Raw genomic sequence first — 24243 nt, 5'->3', positions numbered from 1 at the left:
CTTGGCAGTACAAGCTCAACATGTCAAATTGTTGTTTTCTTTGGAAGAGCTTCTAAAACAGATTAGGTTTGTATACAAGTTTTGCCCTTCTGGCTAGTTTAAGTAGACACTAGCTCAACACTAGGAAAGAAAAATATATTCTGAGCTAAAAGCTTGAAATGAATATTGACTAAAGAACTTGGGATACTGATCTGCTAAATCTGACAAAACCAGCCTGCTTGAGATGATGTTTTTGCTGGAAGTATACTGAGCTGGACTGTTTCTTAGTGGCAGGTGGAAATAAAGTACTGCAGGAAAGGGGATAAAACATAAATTATACACAAAAGCATGAAGGCTAAACTGCTGTTAACAAAAGTGTTTACAAACAATAGAGGTTCTGGCTTTTTTTATTTGCTATCTACAAAATAATTAGATATAGGATCTGCAATTTTTGCTTGTTCAGGGCTAAGTTGTCAGTATGTAATTGATTTCCAATTGAAAGAATTGAAAACATGGACAGGCTCTTAAGAATAGGGTGCAGTATATCTCCAGAGATGTCTGAAGAAATGTGCTGCTTTCTCCACACACAGTAACACTTTTCTGTCTGGACAGTTTTATCTATATTCTGTTTTATGTGCCTGGAGGCCCTAAACTCTTCTGTGGTTAGAAAAATTAGACAAAAAAAATGACGCCTTCCTATTAATTGAATAAACTGTCTGTGTACATGGCATGCACACTTTTTTCTATTTTCCACTTCTGTTGGTAAAACCTAACTCTAGGGTAGCAGATAAGGTTTACCATAAGGCTGAAGAGAATCTAACAAAATTTCAGTGACAATTTATCAGTAACAATGTACTCATAGCTATACAAGTCCTAAATTTTTATGTCTATTTATTAGCAGGAAGAAAGTAAACGTGTAGTAAAATAAGGCTGCCATGTCATTTCATCAAAACCAAAGCTTTCTCTTGGAAATGTCAACCTGGGCAAAATGTGAACATTTTTACACCAGAAAAGAAACACTTACTTCATTCGCATGGAGTGAATGCAACACTCTCATTTTCACATAACTTTTCACTTTGTTGTTTGTTTGGCATTTTGGGGTTTTTTCTGTTTGTTTGTTTGTTTTGATTTTTTTTCCAACTTGTTATTTTATGATATAACATCTTATATTGGGTTCATTTGATACAAGGCTAATATGAAAAGTTCAGCTTGGAACAGAATCTTACCATAATGGGCCCAAACTTTTTCCACAAAAAAATATATCCTTAAAACATTGAATGCTCTTTTGTTTTGGCTCTTATTCAGAAAAAAATAGTTATCAAACTTTGCTATGGAACAGAAATTCAATGTTTCAAGCTGCTGAAAGTGCCCAGGATCCTGACTTGGATGTTACTGGGAGGAAATTTCATTGTACTACTTTATACTGACGTTTTGCAAAGCATCTTCACCCTTTAAACTCATTCTACTGGAGATTTGCTTCTCAACTCATTAAATGCAACCACGTGAGCCTGACGCCCAGCAACCTGCTACCATTTGGACTTCTCAAAGATCTAGTCTCAGGACTGAGGCAGAAGTGTACTGAATCTGCAAGAGGATTGCTCAGCTTCCCACTAGCTGTGTAGGGCACACAGGGTCACAGAGCTTGGGAGGCACACAGGAGAACCAGTACCAGAGTTCCTAGTGCTTAATTTGGAAGGTGACTTCACTGACTAAGAGAAGTGCAGGGCTCTTCTAGGTCATTCAATCCCCACAAGTATCAGCCACTCCACCTTCTTCAGAGCCATGGGTGCCAAAGGCTTGCCAAATTTTGTTCTTGGGAAGCTAGAGGGCAAGAGATAGTAGCGTCTTCAGTTAGCTACAACCAGGACACAGGTGGCTTCTCACCTTTCCTCTTAAATTTCACAGTGGTCTACTGTGCATAAATTGGCCAATTCTCCTCAAACTCCCCTATACCTCACCAGAACGACAATACAGAGTTTAGTCTTCTTTCATACAGAGATGTCTCTCTCTACCTTGCTCCCAGCATTGTGATCGCTGCTGCTGCTGTTTTCCAAGTGCTCATGCTTACTAGTCCTTCAAGCTTCCTCTTGTGATCTGGGGACCCGTGAATTCTTGGTGAACAGAGGGAGGACTCTGTGCACAGCCACCAAAAACTTCTTAGCTATTTCCCTCTATTTACTGTCATCTTGTCCTCCCTTTCAGGTCTTGCTCTCCCTTTCTCCCTCTTGAGCCAATTTCTTTACCACACACAATATTCCCTATGGCCTTTCACCACTGCAGATTTAAGCAGAAGGCCCATCATTTGCACAGAGTGGTAACATACTGCAGGGAATCATCCCCTTGATTTGCAGGGAGCAATCGGCAGTGTTCAGGGAATTTCACCTCCTTGCAGCACAATATGGAAAGAGGCCAGCAGTAAACCCTCAGCGGAAGATCCTCTCAATCCCAGCCTCTAAAACTGGCAGATGCTGAACGGTCTTTTTGTACTCTAACATGAGTGCATCACCCCAAAGGAGCTGCCAAACCAAGCAGCATTGTGGACACCAAACAAAAACAGCTTTAATGAGAGCTTTGTTCCAGGATAAACTATGGGACACATTATTGTTTGCTTGGAATTATGTGTTCTGGTAGGAAGATTCATGGAGCTCCTCTGGTCCTCGAATCTCTCTGAAGATCCTATTGTTTTTTAGCTCTTGAAGCAAAGGAAACAACTGCTGACATTGAGCTGTCCAAGTAGTAAGTGGCTGAAAAGCAAATGCAGCCATGTGATGTGAAGAAGAAGAGCAATCACCAGTTTGTGTATTTTTACTGCTGCCACAAGAGGAACTTGGAGTCCTCCACAGTCTCCCTGTGCTACAGATGGGAAACTGAGATAGCCCGTGCCCCAGGAAGCCTTGCTGCCAAAGAAACAAAGAGGATGTAGCCATGAAAGCTAGGTAAACACAAGAGGAGCATGTGAAACAACAAAAAGGATGTGGCTGAGCAGTCATTTACGTGCCCCACTATTCATATCATCAGCAAGAGAAGACAGAACCTATTAACCAGTGGTGGGGGAAAAAAATAATCAATGGAAAATTTTGCTCTATGCTATTCATATAGAAAGTAGAAGGAAAAAATTTTTCCTCTTCAATCAAATATTCTGCTGATGAAAGAAAACATTAGGTAGGAATATCATCCTGTTTCCCTGGAACCCAACTTCTATCACTATGATATTTATACTATGTATTATCCAAAAATCATACTCTTCCTTTCCAAACTTAATCATCATCTATCCATGAATAATATCGTCTGACCAGTCCTGAAACTGAGCTAACAAAACTGAGACGATGCTTTCTTTTTATTTGGTCTGCTCTTTCCCTAGAGACAGTAGGGCGTCTTCTGGAACTAAAGAAGCTCAGCTCTGGTTTTGATCCAACAACTGAAGAAAAGTTTTGGAAAAGTAATAGTGGAAATAACCTTTACATCATAACCGCTGGCAAAAACAGGCACCAGTGACAAATTAGAATATTTTTTCTGATATTGCATCAAACAGGAAGACTCCTGTGCAAAAAGGAAAGAAGAAAACTGAAAAAGAATCTCACGTTTTAAATTGCCAAAAGATGCATTCTTATCTCTTGAGGAAGGGTGATGGCTTCAAGCAAGCATTAAAAAAAGTACTTGACAGCCAAGCCTATGCCAAATGGATAAGGCTGGCCCTGACCTGTGTTTGATTGCCAAGGACCCCCTATCAAACTTGACACTGAAGATGAACAAGAAAAGTCTTACCTTTCATTTCCTCCTGCTTAAATGAAGAATAACTAACTCTACACTCTGTAAGCGAACACACATGTCTAAGTGCACATTGTTACAGCCTTTCCTACTGAACTTGGGTTTTAGCAGCACAAGGCTGCTGAAGGATATAATGGTGTGAGAAGAGAAAGTGTTTTTTGGGATCACAGTGCCCTTCTGCAGTCATTGCTGCACATCCATGTCAGATGGGGTGAGTGCAGATCTTGGATCTTACAGGCACGGGGCAGAGGCCCGGCCAGATAGAGCTGCCTTCTTCCCCAGCAAGACCGCTGACCGTGTGATAGCAGGCTTCTAGGCAAGGGCTAACTTTTCCCCTGCTCATTTCTTGTGCCATTCGAGTCACCTGTCACCCTGTCTCCGGGACTGGTGAAAGTTCAGCCTGTCAGCCAAAAGCAGAGTTTGGAAACACACTGTTCTGCACCGCCTGCTCACGCACTATGTGTGACGAGGAGAATGTAATGAGGCCAGTATTTCCTGTGTTCAGGGATACGCTTCAGAGTCCCTCTGGATGAGCATAAACTGCTTTTTTGTCGATGGTTTTACAAACTGGTGGGCAAGCCCCAGTTGAGCCCTTCCATGACAAATACAAACATTACAAGTCTCTTGCACTAGGGGCATTCTAATCATATTAAAAATATAGTAACCCAACAACCGATACTGATCTCAGAGTCAGAATGAACCTGAGAAATAGAAAATAACCCTGGAAATCATTTCCAGTCTCAAACCTGTCTCCCCAAAATCCCATGAAAGCACATGAGATACTTCATTTGGAGTGAGGTGACACATCACAGGCTGGGGTACTGGGTCTGTTTCATAGCATGCTGCCTGTAAGACAATGGTAATTATTGCTGGACCTGCAATATGTTGGCTCTGGCCAATAATAAAGATGTTTGATAGCCCCATGCTGCAGGGGAGATGCCACTTAATGGGATACAGAGCATCTCTGGAAGTCCTACGAGCTACATATGGAAGGTAACACTCAGCTACACCTGCAAATTAGTTTCCTTTTTGACACCATTGCAATAGCAGCCTACTTGTAATGTTCTGTCTATAATTTTTACTCCTTCAGACCACTTGTTACTGCTTCAAACAATTTCAGTAGCATGGCAACAAGAAAAAATTCTCAACTAACCTCTTCATTGGTGGTTTTGTTTGGGTTTTTTAAAGAGCTTTGCCTGGGTAGTGGAAAAAAGCTCATTCTCTCCAAACTGTTAATGAAAAGTAATGTTTAAGGGACATATTCAGCCAGCCTGATTGCTATTTAATTCCAAGTTTACAGAAAGTTATTGGGAAACATTAGGCAGAGTGACTAATCAAAAATTTACATCAAGTGAGACTAGGTCTAAGAAAGCATGGCCTAAAAATAAGGTCTCAAGGGTTAGATCAGTTGAGTGGGCTCAACTTTCCTATCCATCCTAGTTTCTTGTGTGGCTGGCTGTAACTCATCTGGCTTGTGTGTGTCTCAGTTCCAGGCAAAGAAAAGTACTTGTTTCTTTCCAATGACTGCTGGAAAGGATTAAAGACTACAAAGTAGTCAAATATTACAGTTGACAAGGGTTTGTATAAAAACCTAAGAAGCGACCTTACCTTTTCCCACGTGACATTTCCAGAGGTAGTGTTTCTGAGCAGCATCTTATATTCTGTTGCATACTGCAGGTAAGAAAAACAAACAAAACTACAATGATTGCTCATCACATCATCGATATGACCATATCATCTAGCATTTCCCAAGGAGTTGATTACTTTTAGGAAGACTTTTTCTGGAGGCCATACTATGGAGGCTAACAAGCCTGTCCCTGTGCAAGAAAAGGGAGTGAGAGCGTACGCATCTCCTTCCCCATGTGGCAACAGAGAAGTGCTCTGTGACCCTCTGAGCTGCCAGGTTTGGGCAGCAGCCGAGGAACTCCCCTCTCCTCCACCCTGCTGTTGCTCACACACCACACTGTTGCACTTGCTCCTGCAGAAGGCAAGTGGCACTTGCACTGTTTCACTGTTGGAAATGGTAAGGCAGGCATTAAAATTGTCAGTAAATTATCTAAAATCTAGGGCAACTGTTTACTTTGATAAATAAGCTAGACACCTCGCAAAAGCAGCATACTTCTTTGGGCTTGTTTTCTTTAGATATAAAATAGGGGAAAGAAAAGCTTATGTACTTGCCAATTACCTGTCACAACAGCAGCACAGAGGAAAGGAGGACTTCTTTAATTCATCCCTGAACATACAGAACCCTGACACTTGAGGTATCACAGCATATCCTCTTCTTAATGATATTTTTGTATTGCTCCTATTTTTATTTATGGCACGTTGACTTGTACTGTATTATGTATACAATCAAAATAGAACTTGATTTTAAAAGTTTGACCTTGGTTTTGATACAAAAGCAAACCCACAGAATACCATTAGGGCAAAAACTATTATTCTGCTCCTGTGATTCTTCTCCATAAAGAATCACACTGGCCCACAGCAATATTCTCAACAGTGTCTATCCAGTCATCTAAAATGAGTGATAATAAAAATCTTCTCAGAGCTCCACAGCTACTGTCCATCAGTTTAGACCACACTATGTTCTGGTACCAGTTACCATCCTACCACACTTTGTCCTCTGTCAGAAGACAATCCAGGCTGAGCAGTTAATCCAGCGAGGGATACAAGGGAAAATACTGAATAAAAGCATCAGGCAACAGGTAATGCTTACACACATGGGAGCCTAAAAGTCTTTAGCCTTGTCTGTTCTAAGCCCAGCTCCAAACTACGTACCCAAGGGTTTTCCCAGCTAACAGCAGCAGTAACAAGCAGCCTGACACAAAGCAGAGCTGCCACTGCTGCCCGACACAGCACCCAAAGTATAAAACTTAAAAGAACATTTTTGGTGGAGGTACAAAACATAGGCTACAAATATGCTTTTGTTTGAGGTGTATTTTTCAAAATCAAACCATTTGCTACGGAAGTTGTATGTCTGATTACATCAGGTGCTTTTAAAAATCCCACCTATTATAAATAAATTAACTTTTGGTACTTTCTACATCTTTCTAGTTCTTTTTCAAAAAAGAGCATTCACTTTGCACACTGTAGCTAATGTCGAAAGTCCACACGTATCTTACCGTTCGGAACGCTGCAGCAACAAGATTTGCAGGAAACAGGTTTCTGTAAAATACAAACAAGAAAATGAAATATTTCTTGTAGGACTTCTGAAACGAACACACCAAGGTGCTTTACTCTCAGAAACTGAATTCCTTTTGCAAAGACAGGCAGACTGGCATTAGTGAGGTACGTACTACGGAAGATACTCTGGGAGCACAGAACAGATGTCTTGCTGCATCTCCAGAGGTGTGAATGCCACCTTCTTTTGCTGACATAAAAAGGTCCCTGCTTGTCTGCCACACCTAACCATTTGGGTAGGGACACCAGAGGCAATCAGACACACACCCATCTGCCAGTGGCTACAGAAACTGGCTTAGCCGCACCAGCTGCAGCAACAGCTTATGGCCTCCAGGGTCAAGAAGATTTTTAACATTACTTGTGTGATTAGACATTTCTCACAGCATCAATGCAAAGGACAATCCAATCAGAAAAATCCACTTAAGAAAACGGCTTAACCCTTCAACACAACAAGGTCAGCTTCCCTGAACACCAAGGTAAAGCAGAACAGTATCACAGGCCAGCAGCTGTCTGCAAGGGCTTAAGGGGTTAAACAGCACAGATTAAAGCTGGGACAACTCATATAGAAAGTTGCAACATCTGAATTTGGTAGTGCCTTCACACAGAAATGCAAATTGAGCATCAGGTTTCTGCAGAGAGGACAGCACGCAAAGTGATGTACACTTCTACTGGGCATCTAGTGGATATGTGCATCTATGAAGCAACAAGAACAGGAAAAATGGTTAACTGGACCACGTAAGGAAAAACTCACTTCTTGTATTTCATAGTTGTTACACTTCCTTTCTCCCCTTATGGTGGGCAAAGAGCATGTGTTCCCCTAGCCAAATGGCAGCCTTTTTTGCTGTGTCAGAAAGCAAAATAGGAATAAAAGCTGATCTCTGGGGTCACGGCAGGACCCTAGCTGGTGAGGGCAGGAAGGTTTCGGGTATGAACTGAAAATACTGCCAGCCAAGTGCATCAAGAGTTCTTGTGCCTCCTTACGGTAAGGAAACAAAAGACCTTACCCATAACCAGTTAACCGTGGCAGAAAGCATTTGGGTAGCTGCTCCCCATCCTTTGCTCCGAGGAAGCTGCAGCTACCTCCAGGCTGTGCCCTGCTAACGTCCTCCCAGTTTTTGCTGTAGTTACCCTGGCGAACATGATTTTCAACCAGGCTCTCAGTTGTGATCATTCCACAAATGACATGGAAAGCGCAAATCTGAACCGCAGCAAGAAATGGAGCAGCAGAGTCAAATCTTTGAAAGCAAGAGGGAGATTAAGATATGGCACACAAAAGGACTTTGGTCTTTTCCATTGCATAACTCCCGTTATCCTGCTGCACAGTGAGGCTTTTCCCACAGCCTTGACAGCAACGTGAAGTACATGGACCTTCATCAAACAAGTGGCTGCTGTGAACTACCTCAGCCTCTCTCTCTGCTCCATTACAAGTGTATTAGGAGGCAGTGGCAAAAGCCAAATTGCTCTAAGAATAATTTGGTTTCTGGAGTCTACATTCCACTGAGCATGAAACAAACAGCAACTTTTTCTCCTTAAAATTTGACAATACAGCTCTCAAAGTAGGAGAGAAAGGTCTAACTCTGCAAAGATGCTTAAGAATTGGTCACATAAGATCAATGGAACAGCTGACAAGCATCAATTCTTGCACAGCTGGAACTGTCTGGTGAATAAAAAACTCACGTAAAGTAAAAGCAAACTTACTTTTATCAGGAGAAAAATATCACATATACAAATGGGCCTAGGCTCAGCACACAGTTTTAACCAAAAAAAACCACCCAAAACCCCAAACCAAAACCAAACAAAAAACCCAACCACATAACATGCTGTTAGGAGAATAAGGATATTTCTTTTTGACTTTTCATAGCAGGATGATTACTTTTTAAAAAAAAAAAAAGTGACTGGATTTTGAAGAAGCAAAGAGATGAAAAAAACCCCTGAAAACCAACCAGAAATCGAATTACTTTTTTTTTTTTCAAATCAGCTTTTCCATCCTGACAAAACAAAGCCAAAGGAAGCAATTCTAAAGCCTAAACAATATGGTTCTCCAATGTTTAAATGTGGCCAAGAAACCAAACCGTCCATAATTTACACAGTATGTCAGGCATGGGCCTCAGTAATTAAACACTAACTTAACTCCAAGCATATACTTACAGCACGTACTCGAGTGATGCCAGCAGCCTTGCTACAGCAAGGCAAGGCGTAGGTTCTTGCTTCAAGTGTGAACAGCACTAAAGCTATTCAAATACGAGCACGTAGCAGTCACACTTCTTTATTGCTGGAGCACAGGTTGCAAGACTCAACTCTGAGGACAGCAAAGAACATTTTTGACAATCCACTAAGTAAAAAATGTGGATCTTAATTCAGCAGCTCAGAAGGAGCTGTGTGTTCTTGTTCAATCCAACCTTTAAGTACACCTGACTGCCAAGTCCCAACAACACATAAAATAATGTTTCGCTCCTCTTTCTTTCAAATCCTGAAGTTTAAGAACAAAATGTGTCGGCTCATAAAAACCAACCAACAAATAAATGGCTTATCTTAGAGGCATGAGTTTTGCACAGACTACACTCATTGCTCACCTAAGATCAATCGGCGTGCGAATTAAATTAAGCCTTAATTATGGGTGGGTCAGGACACAGGTTCTTAGCTTAAGGTGGATTTGTGCAAGAACACCACAGCAATGCCTAAAAAAATGGGTCAGGATGCTGCATGCTCCAGGGAGAGCCACAAGCTGGCTGGTGACCTGCCTGGGCTCATCATGTGCTTGTGCCTGCAGGCTTTGCTCATCACGCGTAGCAAGGCAAAGTTCACCCACCACAGAAATCCAGACCCAGCTCCGTTCCTGCGAGCCAGCATTTGCTGTGATCCCAAACCCAAGTGGAGGAGTCGCACGGGGAAGCGCAAACATCCCTCCTGTCTGGGTGAACCAGGGAACAGGAAAGCTGATGAGCTGGGTAATTTGGCATGCAAATTAAATGTGGGTGTCTGCCAGTTGGTTTTTCTGTGTGGACCAAATAAATCTTGAGAAGGTTTTTTTAGCTTCAAAAGCCCGTACCAGATGTAAACGTGGAGTTTAAAGAAATCACCACAGTTATATCACTGGATTCCTCACTATTGCTGCTGTTTCCAATGGCCCTGTCCCTGCCACTGCTATGACCCATCCTAGAGAACACAGTTGCCTTTTTGAAGCAGATAGGGCTATCGCAAGAGCACACTGCTGAGGAAACCCTAAGCCTGGGTGATAAGGAGCCCGGCACAGGGGTCTGGGATCAGGCAGCCCTGGCCTCTTGATGAAGAAAGATGAAATTTGCTGTATGTGGCATGAATGATACAAGCCAGCGATACATGACATTACGGCAGGGGGACAGACGTGCTGCATGCATACCAGGTACTCCACTGCTACTGGGACCTTGCTCCACGGGGAGGGATGGATTACCCACACATGGACCCAACCGCCTTTGTGGTGTAAAGGCAAAGTAGGTGATACAGAGAAACTTTATTCTCCTCGCTGAGCACCAGGCAGAAAAATCTCTCTCTGCCTGTTGCAAGTCATGCAGACAGCCCACCTCCCCTCCGCCTCCCCCCAAAAAAATCAGAAATCCATTGGACAACTGTCAAGGGTGACAGCTGTGTCCTGGGGCTGGAGTGGCAGCTGGGCTGAGCCAGGAAACCTCCACGTACCTGCACAACGCACAGTGTGAGAAAGCACCCGTCTCGCATCCTCTTAAAAGAGGAACCAGAAAGCGGCAGCACCAAGGACGGGAGTTTCAGGGTCTGAATACTTTGTTTGAATACTGTACTCATCACACCATTTCCCCACGCACAGCCAGATAAATGCAGCTTTTTCCTTTTCTCCAATGAAAAGCTGTTCCCACTAGGCAAGAAGGGACCATTACTCCCCTAACCAATTTTACCAGGAAGGTCTCACTGTATTTTGGCTCTAACAAAAATCTTAATTCAGCTGCAGCATCTGCAGCTGGGAATCACAGATGATCAAGGAAACCTGGAGCTGTAGAGGGAACAAAAAGGGGCTGTAGCTTCCTTCCTTCTCAATTTTGATATTATGGGCAAATTCCTCTCTTCCTTACCCTGTATCTTTCCACCAGCAGGATAAGGATGGCACAGGAACTCCTTCATTGCATGTGTAAGGGATTATTATTAATAATTGTTTAGAAACAGTTATGTTGCTCGAGCTCTGCAAACTTTGCTCTGGCAGCAAAAGCACGAAGGGAAATTCAGGCAAGCAGAATGAAACCCAAAAATACTACACATTCCTCTTGCATTGCTTCTTACAAAAAGGTTCCACATCTGACGCCAAAAACTTTGCTGCTGAAAACATATTTTTGTGAGAAAGCCTAGAAAAAGTATTCTGTGTTGCGTTATCTCCTAGTTTTTTTTCAATGAAGTGTTTTCAATGGTAGGAGTCCACTGACAGCAACTTTATTGCCATCTGTTGCAACCTTCCAGAGCCCAGTTTGGATTGCTCCAGTACCTTTATTTTTCTTTCTGTCCCAAGATTTTCATTCAATATCACACAACAATTTTTCTCATCTGCTTTTTGATATGTATGTGGATGTACAATACATGCTCTGGACACATACATATTTTAAGACCACGCTGGATGAGGCTTTGGGCAACGTGGTCTCGTGGAGGGTGTCCCTGCCCATAGCAGGGGGGTTGGAACTAGATAATCTTTGAGGTCCCTTCCAACCCAAACCATTCTATGATTCTATATTTATGAGTGTGTGCATTTGCTTTAACACAGAGAAACTTCAAAAAGTGATTATTTATAGCAGATATTTGGGAGTTTTTTGCCTTAATGGTCCAGTCTGCATCTTTGTTGCTTGGAAAATACAACATAACTGGGGGGGAAATCAGTTGTAAAAGGTAATGAATATAAAGAACAAAAGAAAGGAGCAGAAATGTTCAAAGGCAAAAAAACCAACAAAAAAACCAACAACAAAACCCCAACAAAACCCCACAAGATAGTGCAGGCATATGAAAACATTGAGTTGTTCCTACAAAAAAATCAGTCAGCAATCCCTATACTTCAAGAGAAGATCCAGGCTCAGAAAACGATAAACGCAAAGGTGGACAGCAACATTTACTACTTCCCTTTTTTCTGAGGGTATCCCAGAGTAAGAGCTGGCCACCCAGCTACGAAACCCAGTGGTTAGCCTATCTCTGGAACCCGCCATTGGTGTTAACTGCAGCTGTTCCCCAGTCACTTCTTATTCTATTTATCACTACAAAAGTGGCATCTCCCCTTCTTCTCCTAACAATCAACTTTTGCTCTCTTTCCACACCGGGATGTGAGAGACAGCCTTCACAGTTGCTGCTTTCGGGTGATTCACTGAGAAGTCCAAGGCTATAGGAAACAAGTGCTACTGGAGCAACTGGTGCCCGAGCGAGGGTCACTGCATGAGTGCTATGGACCCCATGATCCACCCTGGCCATCGTTCTGCAGCCCAGACAGCAAAATACGACCAAGGCTTCTCCCTGTGCCTGAGCTCATGCCTGCCTTCCCTCTGGCTCTGAAGGTGCCCGTAGCCAACACACGGGCTTGCTGATGGCGCCGTGGGTAGTCCCTTTGGCAGCACAGCTGGTAACCTCTGGCAGAGAGACAGAAAGGGCAGTGAGGAGCAATATAATTTAAAATTGCTTTTGCAGTTTTGCCTGGCAGCCTGAGAAACCCTGACCTTACTGCTCAGGGCAGACACCTGGACCTCTGCGTACCCTTCCTATAAAAAGCTGATGATGCTACTGCTACCTCCTTCCATCCCTGGACTGTTACAGCTAGAGCTGGATTAAAAACAGAATTCCCTTCCCAAAGCCAAGTCCACAGTTTCAAAACATGTTTTCAACCCAAAATTGGGCAAAGAAAGCCTGTTCTAGACCTTTTTTCCCCCTAAAAAAATTGTAAAATATTTTGTTGAAATGTTCCTTTTTGATGAGTGAAATTTTCTAATTAAGTCTTTTGTATAAAATTACAGCATAACATTGACCTCACTGAAACAAAATGCCAGGATCACCCACTGTTGGATATTTTGACAGGATCAATAGGTTCCTGTGAAACTGTTTCATTTTGTTGAATCAGCAAATATAAATCAGAGCTAAAACAAAACTCTGACCTTATCGAAACATGCAGTCTTGACAACTGCCCATCAAAAGTGTTAACAAATCAATAGATTCTTGCAAAACACTTGATCCTGCTGTTTCAACTGCTTTCCAACAAGCTATAGGTGGGCTGTGTTAGCTGGAAGTTGAAGTCACCTCCTTGTATCCACGTCTCTCCTCCTCACCTGTTTCTCCCTGGCTAGATGCCTGGCACCATCAGAGCCAAGCTGGCTCTCTGCAGTGTCACCTACCCAGGTGGGTGCTGAGCCCCAGAGCCCACCGTATCACAGCTAGCCTCTTCCTCCACCTGCTACTCACTTCATAGCCAAGCTGACAAGCACTCTTTATTCTCCATTGCTTTGCAACAAACAGATGAGTAAGGAATGAAACCAGAAATTCTAAAATTTCCCTTCACTCTCCTCATATTCTGCTGGCACTCAGTGCTCACCTATTTGGTATAACCGAGCTGTTCTCCATGTCAGATGCTCTGGAGATGTTGACAAGGTCCACTTTCAGCTAAGAGCATGTGGAGTAAGAGTGCTCCAGGGCCTGGCTTAATGTAAGAACCTGAACCGGGTGCTCTGAAGAAGCCTTTCTTCACTGACATGGGGCAGAGTTAAGGAAATCCAAGGTCCCCCTCTTGGGTTCAGACCACACCCCACTTTCTGTGTTTTGTTTGGTTTTTTTAAGCCACCAACCTTGTGGAAGCACCTCTGAACTCTTGCTGGATCGCTCCCATGATCACTGAGCTGCAGCCTCTCCCTGCCTTTGGCCATGCTCATCTTGTAGGGTGTTCCGAAGAGCTGCCTGCATGACAGACCCAAGATGAGATGAGCCATCAGCATCCCTGCTGTGGGGCTCAAAGACAGCTCTGCTGTCCCCACCCCGTGTCCTGGGGCAGAGGACAGCATGTTCGAGGCTTGCCTCCTGCACTTGCCAGAAGGAAAACCAGGAGGGTGCTCCGGCGCCTCCAGCCAGAGGAAGGCAGACAAATTGAACTTGGAGGTTACGGTCCATGGACAAAACAGAACAGAGACAGCCTTTTAGTTCACCAGTGAGTCATCATTCGTTTTGGTACCAAAGCCCAAGACAAATCTCTTTTCCAGAAGTCATGTCTGCATGTATAGGTCCATGTTTGTGTGGAAGCTTTAGACTTGGAAACAGAAAACCACAACCAAGAATTAAACTGGCCTCCAGACATCGTTATGACAATGGAAAGCAACATCTTTCGGTCATTAACTAATACACTACCCAAAAGCAGAAGGGATCTGCATCCTGGGAAAGGACACCCTGTGTCATCCCTGCAGAAGCCATGGCAAATACTGATTCACAGCTGTGATCTCCTCTTTGCTGTTTCTCCCTTGGGGCTACATTTTACATCTGCTTCCAGTGCTGTATGGGGGACTCAGTTTACCTATTTGCACCTCATTTTTACCTTTATCTAAAACTGAGTGGTGAAGCCTTGAAGGACACAGCCAGTCTTGTGACACAATTGACAACAAAGTTTTCTTGCATCTAATACGAAGTTTCATGATGGAAAGAGAAAAGGAAAAGCAGAGAGCAGGATGCTGCAAGACCCACCAACACAGAAGGCAGTAGATGAAGTTACTCTGGTACCTTCTACCACAGCAGGGACCAAGATCGATGCTAAAACCAGAACACCCACATTTTCAAGAAATAAACAAACAACAACAACAATATCTCTTTCTCTCTGCCTTTTTTTATTTTCAGAAAAATCACATAACTTTCTCCACCCCTGGGTCTGTTGGGGATTTGTGCTAAGACTGGGACTTTTAGTGGTGGCCACGTCCAAACACGTCTTTTATGGACTGGATTTCGTTGTCACTGCTGTGACAACTGGACTGCCCAATAATGTGGCTGCAACAGCCCTTCCAAGAAAAAGCTAAATTCACAGCCCACTGTACATGCACTGGAGGAAAGCCCCTGGCCCCTCATTTCCCGGAAGCAAACCCCTCTGCTACCCACATGCTTTACCCAAGTCTCATAGATATGAGCATTATTTTGGAGTTAAGGACTCAATCCCATCACCATTATAACCCCATCAAAGATTAACTCTCCACCTGCATTTACAGACCAGAGCAAGAAGCAGCTTTCTGCTCCCACCTTCACAGACGTTACCCACAGCCTGAAGCTCACTGGAGCATCCCTGCCCAGTTTCTCAGCTACCTCCTACTCTGTGCTGCGTGGCAACACAGGAATGAAACACCAGCTACAGCAGCCACGCCAGGATATACTCGGGCCAGCCACCGATACAGGTGTCTTCCCAGCTCTCCTGGTTGTGCTGACTCCTTTCTTTGTAATTTTCCTTCACCTGCCAACATTTCCATTCAATTCCATGTCACCTTCACAGCCAGCCCACCTACTGTCACCATCCTGTTTTTACTTCTTAATGTGCTCTGTCAGGAATTGCATGTCCTTATGAGAGGTCCATAATTGTTGGTCCTTAAGAGAGGTGGGCCGAGGACACCAAGTACGTGGTTGCCAATGGGACAAACCAGACTCACTTTCTGTGCAAAGGGAACATACCTCTCTCTGGGGGAGAAAAGCACATTAACATGGATCTGTAAACACAGCTTTGTGTTTGGGGTTTTTTTTGTTGTTGATTTGGCTTTTTTTATAAACTCTTTTTATCTTTGTTGCCACATTGGTTTACCCAGACACACTGAAAAAGCCTTTCAGCTCAAAAACTGAAGTCATAAAAGCAAAGCAAATGATCTAAATAAAAATCATGCACTCAGCTTTGTAATTACCAAGATATCCGCTAAGCACAACTCTCCAGCCACTTCACTGGTACACAGGTTACCTCCCTGTGACCCAGACCTGGGATAACAAAACACATCAGCTGTTCACATCTGGGATTCTGCACCAAGATTCATCAAAGCACAAGAGACTGCAGTTGGAAGTCCGATACCCAAAAAACTGGCTGGATGTTTGCCTCATTTGTGTAAGTGTTCTTCTCTTATTTAAAGAGCTGGACAGATCTCAACAGCACATGGGCTCTGAGAAAAAAAGAAAAGGTGAAGTCTGCAACTTTGTAAGAATGAATAAGAATAAAACAAAAAGACTATGATCTGGTTAGAAGTGGAAGCCTTGCTTCCAGGTAGTTTTGGGGAACGCGAGTCTTGTCTTTGCAAGGTGCAGAGGTGGGATGGATAGCTCACGAACATACAGGCTGTCCTCACGCTGGACTACATCTAGGGTATGTCCTCAATGGGGGTTGCATTTCCATGCCCGAACCTACAGGAGGGCACTATAAAAGGCAGGTTGGCATTTGTGTGAGGAGACTTAGTAAAGGGTGGAGGAATAAAAGAAAAAGGTGCGTGTGAGGGATGGGGAGAGCTGCCCTGCCCTGCCTGCGGGAGACAGGCAACGACAGGCAGTGGGGCAGGAGAAGGTGCCAGGCAAGGCCACGTCTGCCCTGCAGCGAGCACCCAGGAGCTGCTCTCCCTCCAAGCAGGGCCAAAAACGGGCCCAGGCACCCAGAGCTCTGAGCACGCCTTGACTCATCCTCTCAGCCACCCAGCCAAAATTAAAAATAAAAGGGGGAGAGGTAGAGAGCATCACGCAGCCCTAAACCTGACCAGGCTGTGGATACCTGGGCAGAAAGTGGTGCCTCTGGAGAAGCGAGAAAGAGGATGAGAAGCAGAAGGAGGAGGATGAGAAAAAAGAAGGAGGGGGGAGGAAGGGGGGAAGGAGGGGGTTCCCCAGCCGCCGGCTGCAACGTGCAACACCGCCGGGTCTGTCATCATCCTCCGGCTGCGGCAGGGAGGGCGGGAAGGAGGGAGGAGATGGGGGGGAGCGGGGCGGCCTCACCTTACGAGGTCGAGGAAGGAGTCCACCGTCTCCTTGCTGGTGGGCACGGCGCTCGGCAGCCCCAGCCCGGGGGCGTTGAGGGCGGAGGCGCCGGCGCCAGGGCGGACGATGAAGCCGAGGGCGATGGCGAGGCCGGAGGCCAGCAGCGTGGTGCCTAGGAAATAGGCGAGAGCGATACCTCCCAAGCGGCCGAGCGAGCGGGTGTCCAGGCTGGCGGCTCCCGACACCAGGCTGCACACCACCAGCGGCAGGATCACCATCCGCAGCATTCGCAGCAGCAGCTCCCCCGGGAAGGCCAGGTAGGCCACCTGCGCCGGGCTCAGCTGAGCACCGCGCACGGCGGCGCCCAGCGCCACGCCAGCCACCACCCCCGACACCGTCAGCACCACCAGCGCGTTACGCCGCAGGAAGCCCCGGCAGCCCCGCAGCCGACCCCCTCCACTCTGTTCCGCCGCCGCCGGGCCCTCTGCATGGCCGTTGCCCGCCTTCTCCTCATCCGCCGCCGCCGCCTCCATGCTGCCCGGCGCGGCAGAACGGCGGCGCCCTGCCCGCTCTCCGTCTGCCTGCGCGGCGCCTCGTGTGCTACTACCGCGCGCTGCACTAGTGACTGACAGACCGCTGCGCCGCGCCCTCGGGGGGGTGGTGCCGACCAGGCGCGGCCCCGCCCACGAGTAGGAGACCCCGCCCGGCTGCTACGTGCGCCAGACGCGCCGCCTGCCTGCCGGCCTGGGTCTCCTCAGCGCCGTCGCCGCGCGCGCGTGCCCCGCGTCACCTCTGCGACCCAACGGAGCCGCCCGCGCCCTACCCACGCGCCCTCGGCGTGCCCACGGGTCGCACACGGCCCCTCCGTGACCTCATGGTTCACGCCCATCCCCTCAGCGCCCCCCTCAGTGTCCCCCTCAGTGTCCCTGTGGGTCACACGTGTCCCCGTCAGTGTCCCCACAGGTCACACATGTCTCCTAAGTGCCTCCCTAAGCGTCCCACTAAGTGTCCCCATGGTTCACACATCCCCTCAGTGTCCCATAGCTCGCACGTGTCTGCTCCTCAGTGTCCCACAGCTCACATATGGCCACTCAGTGTCCCTGTGCTTCAGACGCATCCCCTCAGTGTCCCACAGCTCACACACATCCCCTCAGTGTTCCCCTCCTCTCTTGGAAGCTCTTGGAGAGGCAGGAGCCATCCTCTGCACCTCGACAGGTTGTAGCTGTGCCTCCTGTCCCCACGGTCAAAGACATCCCAGTGGGTCTGTGGGCTTGTTGCTGGCAGGGTGGCACAGGCATGTGGGCTCCAAACACGCTTCCTTCAGGAACTGGGCTGAAACCCACGTCTGATCACACAAGTGTATTGTCTGAGGAGCAGATGATGTCTGACGGTACAGGGGGCTGATAAAGGGCACTTGGGGCTTTCAAATCCGCACAGGCCTCGGAGATACGGTACTGTCGTGTTTGTTCATGGAGTTAGTTGCATGAGCTTTGGCTGATGTTTGGGTTTTAGAGGGGGCTTCATTTCAGTTCATTCCCGACATCAGCAAAGCACAGCCTAGCAGAAAACGTGCTGTGAAAACAACCAGCCACACATTTGCTCTTCGAGTAGACCAGACTAATTAAAGAGACTGACAGAGCGTGATGGGGCAATAATCCCGATTTAATAAGAATCTTTTCTGCTTTCCAGCCTCGTGGATAGACCTGAAGATCCCTACACCATGGCTGGAGCTCCTGGAAATTGTCTCCAACTAAATAGGCAACGACACCACCAATGAGCAACTGCGCCTATCACCACCCACCTCAGAGCTCAATGCAAAGTCTTGACTCACAGCTTGCTATTGCACCAAAATTTGACTCAAGATACCAGACATATTTTTATTGATTTTATTTTTTTTTCCTGATAACTTTCCCTTTGAGGAACACTTGGTTTGTAGAAGTCTGGGAATGAATGTTCCACCAAATTAGGATAAGCAGAGAAATGAAACAAGGACTAAACTAAACAGGAAAGCAAGAATCTGCAAACACTTTCAAAGATGGTCAATTCCACCAACCTCAAAACGAACAAAATGCTACATGGGTCTTTTAAAATAGGTTTGAATATTTTTTTGTGAATAATAAACAATTAACCCTCCAAAATAATTGTTTCCTTCCCCATCAGAAGCATTTCTAAAATGGATTTTTAATTAATATTTTGAGAATATTCCTCATGAAAACATCATTCTTTGTTTTTCCCTTGCATTTTTCCCTGCTGTTCTCTCCCAGTATCACCCTTTTTCCTTTCCATTTACCCGTGAAAAGGGGAAGACAAGAGGGAAAAAGGAAGGACAACAGAAAATTATAAAATAAACACAAAAATATAGAAGTCTTTATTCTCTGTTTCAGTAGAGAAAAGATTCTAGAACCAAACAATGAACAGAAATGCTGTTCCCATATGCAAACTGAAAAGCAAGGGGAGAAATTCAGGGAAGTGTGAACAAGAAGAACATATTAAATCGGAAAACTCATCCGTAGCAGCACATGTACAAGAGTTAAAATAGAGCCTTTTCCACCCTATGAACCAAAAGCAGGCTCCTTCTCTCCTGGAGGATGTTCCCACATCTTTGTGGGGCTGACTTTGCTCAGAGCGGTGCCAGGAGAACAGCAAGGTGACCTGCGGGAACACACACCTCCAAAATTGTAGATCCCACTGCATGTTTTTTAACCCATGTGTCGTGGTTTCACCCCAGCCGGCAGCCAAGCACCACGCAGCCACTTGCTCACTCTCCCCATCAGGAGAATTGGAAAGTTAAAGTGAGAAAACTCATGGGCTGAGATAAAGACAGTTTAATAGGTAAAGCAAAAGCCGCATGCACAAGTAAAGCAAGACAAGGAATCCATCCATCACTTCCCATGGGCAGGCAGGTGTTCAGCCATCCCCAGGAAAGCAGGGCTCCGCCACGCGCAATGGCCACTTGGGAAGACAAACGCCATCACTCCGAATGCTGCCGCCCCCCCTCTTCCTCTTCCCCCAAGCTCCTTATAAACTGAGCATGATGTCATATGGTATGGAATATCCCTTTGGTCATTTTGGGTCACCTGTCCTGTCTGCATCTCCTCCCAACTTCTTGTGCACCCCCAGCCATCCCGCTGGCAGGGCAGTGCGAGAAACAGAAAAGGCCTTGGCTCTGTGTAAGCACTGCTCAACAATAGGTCCATAGAACAAAAAAATCTCTATATTATCAATGCTGTTTCTAGCAAAAATCCAAAACATATCCCCATACTAGCTACTATGAAGAAAATTAACCCTCTCAGCTGAAACCAGGACACCGTGCTAAGGCTGGCTGATGATAGCCAACCCTTTGTGAAGAACTCCTTGACATAGGGATGCTTGCCTCAAGCTTCCTGGTCAATGACCTCATGAGAATTCGGATTCCCAATTTCCCCTCCCTTTTATTCCCTCTTGATTTTCTGATTTAAACACTGATCTAAACAGTTATCCTTCTTCTCTTAACGTATCTTCAGATGACAGGGCTTTTGCCAAGACAACAGAGCATGTGAACCTCCCACCCTATGAATGGACATCATCCCAAAGATGTTCTAGGCAAAGCTAACTGTTTTTCTGCACCCTGTGAGAGTTCATGGTCGGCTGCAGTGATTAACTCTGAAGCCTGCTGACTTATTCAGTAGTAACCATTGACTGATCCATTGTGTCATGTTTTCATTTCAGCACTTGTAGATCTTGGGAGCTTTCCAGTGAGTGAGTCTGCATGTTTCCAATGTCCACCCTGCTGGTGCTTCTAAATTAAGGTTTTTGACTTTCCCTATTGTGACTTGAAGAATTTTTTTGTCTTAGATGGCTTTCACCTGCACAGGTGCTTCCTCCAGAAATCAGCAGAGGGATCATAAACAGACAACAACAAATAAATAATAAAAAAACCCAAACCCCCAAAAACAGGAAAAAAATCCAGTTACTTTTAAATAAAATAAAAAAATTCCTTTTGCTTTCAGTGAGGACACAGCCAACATAGTTTTCACCACTGGCCCAGGAAAGAAGAACTCCTGCTGATTTCCAGTCAAATTCTGCTTGATACCATTTGTTTGATGGTGGGTATTTGAAATTCCAGCCTCAGTGAAGGGAATGAAAAAATCAGCTGTAAGGGAATCAGGTCCTTCCCCTCTATGTTTCAGCACCAAGCAAGCAGAGTACAGGACTTATTTTAAGCTGTTTTCATCAGAAAAGATCCCGCTTTGTTGAGGGAAGTTGGTATCGAGACCTCTCAGAGGAAAGACTTACAATTCTTTTTTCCTACTGCTCATCCATTCCCACTGTTAACCTTTACCACAATCTTGCTGCAAATCAGTGGGATGGACACTTAGGATGGGATCTATGTAGTCTAGCTGTTGAAATTTAATGTCTAATTCTTGCTTTTTCCATAGTCAGTAGAGTTACAGGGAAGGTCATCCCCTTTTAAAAGGTGTGTCTGAGGCAGATGAGATGAAATTCCCATGGGGTTATCTACTGTGCTCCACTGACTATGGAGAAGACCAAGGCAATTGGTTTAGGATACCCGGGTTTCAGGTAATTTCTATTGTGTGATGCCACCACCCCCGACTCTCAATGCAGGTCTCACCAAGACCAGACTGTGCAACAATATCATAGAAAAACATTATTATCCTCCCTCTGTGACTTCTGTATGTATTATACTCACCCAACATTACAAACTGAAGATGAGTTTTTGTTTCTCAGAGGAGATTTAACCTGGCATCTGAACTGAACTGCATCCTATTTCTTTTCTGTCCTGACCTCCAAAATATAAATGTACCCTGGCCCTGAGGACATCCACATCTGGAGCTAGTTCTGAACTTCATGGTGGCCTCCGTAATAAAAATCAAACCTCTGGACAGCAACAGCTGTGATCTCTGGAGAAAGTCAGATTTGACTGTTAACTGCACAGTGCTGCTCATCTCAGCCAGGAATGAAGGTATTAAAAACAGCTTCTGCCTTGTTATTTTTATTTTTAGGGAAGGAAGAAAGTGGAATCCACTCTGCATTACCACAAGGTACCTATCTGTCCTACTGCATATGTTAGTTTTTATTATGTACTGCCACGAAGCACAGGCATAATAGACCATACGTAACAAATACTTCTGAAAGAGCAAAGCCCCTGAAATAAAGTAGTAATTGCTACACCCTTAGCTTTTGGTAATCTATGATGATAATAAACTCATCTGGTGGGTGTTTTCTCCATCACTCATAGGGTCACATCAACATGTTTTAAGTTGCTGGCACAAAAGTGCTCCAATGACATTGGTTTCAGAGGGTGGAAAAGCCCATAAGAAGCAGAGAGTTTTCCACACCTGAGGAAGGCCAACACAAAGTCTGAAAGAAATCACACTTGAGTTTCTGTGCTAGAGAGGAAGGTTTTCAAAGAGCTGTTTGCAGCTCCTTGAGTCTCACACCCGACACGTGCCCTCTTGGCACAGGTTAGAGTAGCCCTCGGGCCACATTTCCTACAAAACCACATGCTAGCTGTGAGCAGCAGGAGTGCGGTGAACACTCATTGTGTCACCTCTGCTTCCTTCTGTCTTCCTGCCACTATCCTCCTCTTCGTAAGAGTTTTGCAAGGTCTTTTGCAGCTTTCAGGAGTTTCCTTGGGTCTGGCTGCTGTTTACCCTCCATTCTTGGGAGACCTAACAGAAAACTCTGTAGTCTTCGAAAAATATCATCAATCAGCCCGTCTCCCGTGACTGCTTTGATTTGAATTAGTTTGAAGACTGATGCCTAAAAGTCATGGTGGGGGGAGGATGGAGTAAGATGAAAGGGAAGAGGGCAGGAAGGGGTTTGGGTTTACATTTGTGTTTTTAAAGACAAGTTTGAATAAAGGTGCTCCCAAACATCCCAACGGAGATGTTCTGGGCAGCCTGCAGTGTCCCAAGGGGCTGTATTACAAAATGACCTTTTTCTGAGGAGAATACATGAAAAGCATGTGGGAGAGAGCTTGTTTTTCATCAGGCAAAATGAAGTCCTCAGAAGAGCCACAGCATGCTGGCTGAGGCAGGAAGGCCTAGAGCACTTCCTTGGTATGCAGACTTTAGCTTGGCAAGAAGACTTTGTTGGGCCTGGGATGCCAAGAAATTTGGCCAGAGTCCAGCCCCATCACAGAATTGCTCTCCGCCTGCCTCTGGGAGAAACACGAAGTGTGCTCCTCGGCTCTTCCTGGTGCCACTGACTTGCAAGCTGGATGCAGGACCAGCCACCCACACGCAGCCACCTGGACTTACCGGAATGGGCCTGATTTCAAGACATCCGAAAACAGGGAAAGAATCCTCCCTGGCCCTCAGTGATCCCAAGAATATTCCTCAGGTTCTGCTGCATGAAGGTTCCTGGCTAGCAACCAAAATAATCCAGTCCCAAACACAATCCTACCACAGTGTCACACATGGATTCAGGCTAGGTAAGTTCTCATGCCTGATCCAAAATATTCTGAGGGTAAAAAAAAAAAAAAAAGGCTTTTGTGAATACATTTTCTAATACTAGAGACAGGCAAGGAATTTTGCAAGTATCACTTGCTTGCCCAAACTCCAACAAAATATAAACTCTGCAGACAGGGATGGTTGACCTAGGGTAAATATTTAACTTTATCCTCCAAAGGCACATGCAGTTTTACCAGCAAGAAGCTGAAAAATATAGACTAATACCCCCCCCCCCCCACACACACACACCTTGTTTGCTCTAAGCCTCTTTTGAATGGCTCTGGAAACAAAGTTGTATTGAGCCAGGAGTAAATTTAAAACTAGGTGTGTTGTCCCCTTTTTCAAAACTATAATCATGTACACACATGAAAAAAAAAACAAACCGGTACATGCTGAAAAAGAAAGGCCCTGACTGCCTCCCAAGAATAATAGTATTTTCTCCTTCGTAGGGTCTTCCTGAGATTTTTCTTTGAGGGTAATGTGGGAAAAGAGCAGGGGAAAAGGGCAAGGACAAGCACAGATGTTCAAGATCTTGGACGTGTGACATCCTGTCCTCACAGGGGGCATTGCCTCTAGCTGGCAGGGGAAATGCAGGGTCATGCTTTTCAAAACAAGCTGGGCTGATCGGAAAACAACCTGTGTGACCTCCTCTCACGGTGAAGCTTTGCTATCAAAGAAGCAAGGGGAACAATCGGAGGGTTTCAACTACGGGAAACATGCTTGAATGAAGAACTTGCAAGTGCTCCAAGTAGAAGTGCCTGCTGGTTTCTCCCATGGCTGTGGGTTGATAAAGCACCTCACTGGTGGCAGGAGGCGGGTAAGTTAGACAGCTGAGGATTTGCCTGGCATTCAAGGATTAATACACAAGCAGAGCACGACTTGATTTACATCAGCTGTATGGAATATGCTATAAAAAGCTACATTAGGGACGGAA

The 24243-nt window shown here is 45.3% G+C and overlaps 1 protein-coding gene across 1 annotated transcript in view; it reads right to left on the bottom strand.

Annotated features, from left to right (window-relative positions):
- Positions 1-17478, bottom strand: part of SLC1A4 (solute carrier family 1 member 4) — a 37886-nt gene extending 20408 nt beyond the window's left edge. Inside the window, exons 1-3 of the mRNA XM_075749697.1 lie at positions 16873-17478; positions 6870-6912; positions 5356-5418 (exon numbers count right to left, since the gene is read on the bottom strand). Of these exons, the coding sequence (XP_075605812.1) occupies positions 5356-5418; positions 6870-6912; positions 16873-17387 (621 nt within the window). The 5' untranslated portion in view covers positions 17388-17478. The remainder of the gene's footprint in view (positions 1-5355; positions 5419-6869; positions 6913-16872) is intronic.
- Between the last annotated feature and the right edge of the window lie 6765 nt (positions 17479-24243).

This window comes from Balearica regulorum, chromosome 3, assembly GCF_011004875.1.
Source record: "Balearica regulorum gibbericeps isolate bBalReg1 chromosome 3, bBalReg1.pri, whole genome shotgun sequence".
NCBI classification, from domain to species: Eukaryota; Metazoa; Chordata; class Aves; order Gruiformes; family Gruidae; genus Balearica; species Balearica regulorum.
The sequence above is the reverse complement of the archived record's forward strand: the minus strand, read 5'-3'. Positions and strand labels throughout refer to the sequence as shown.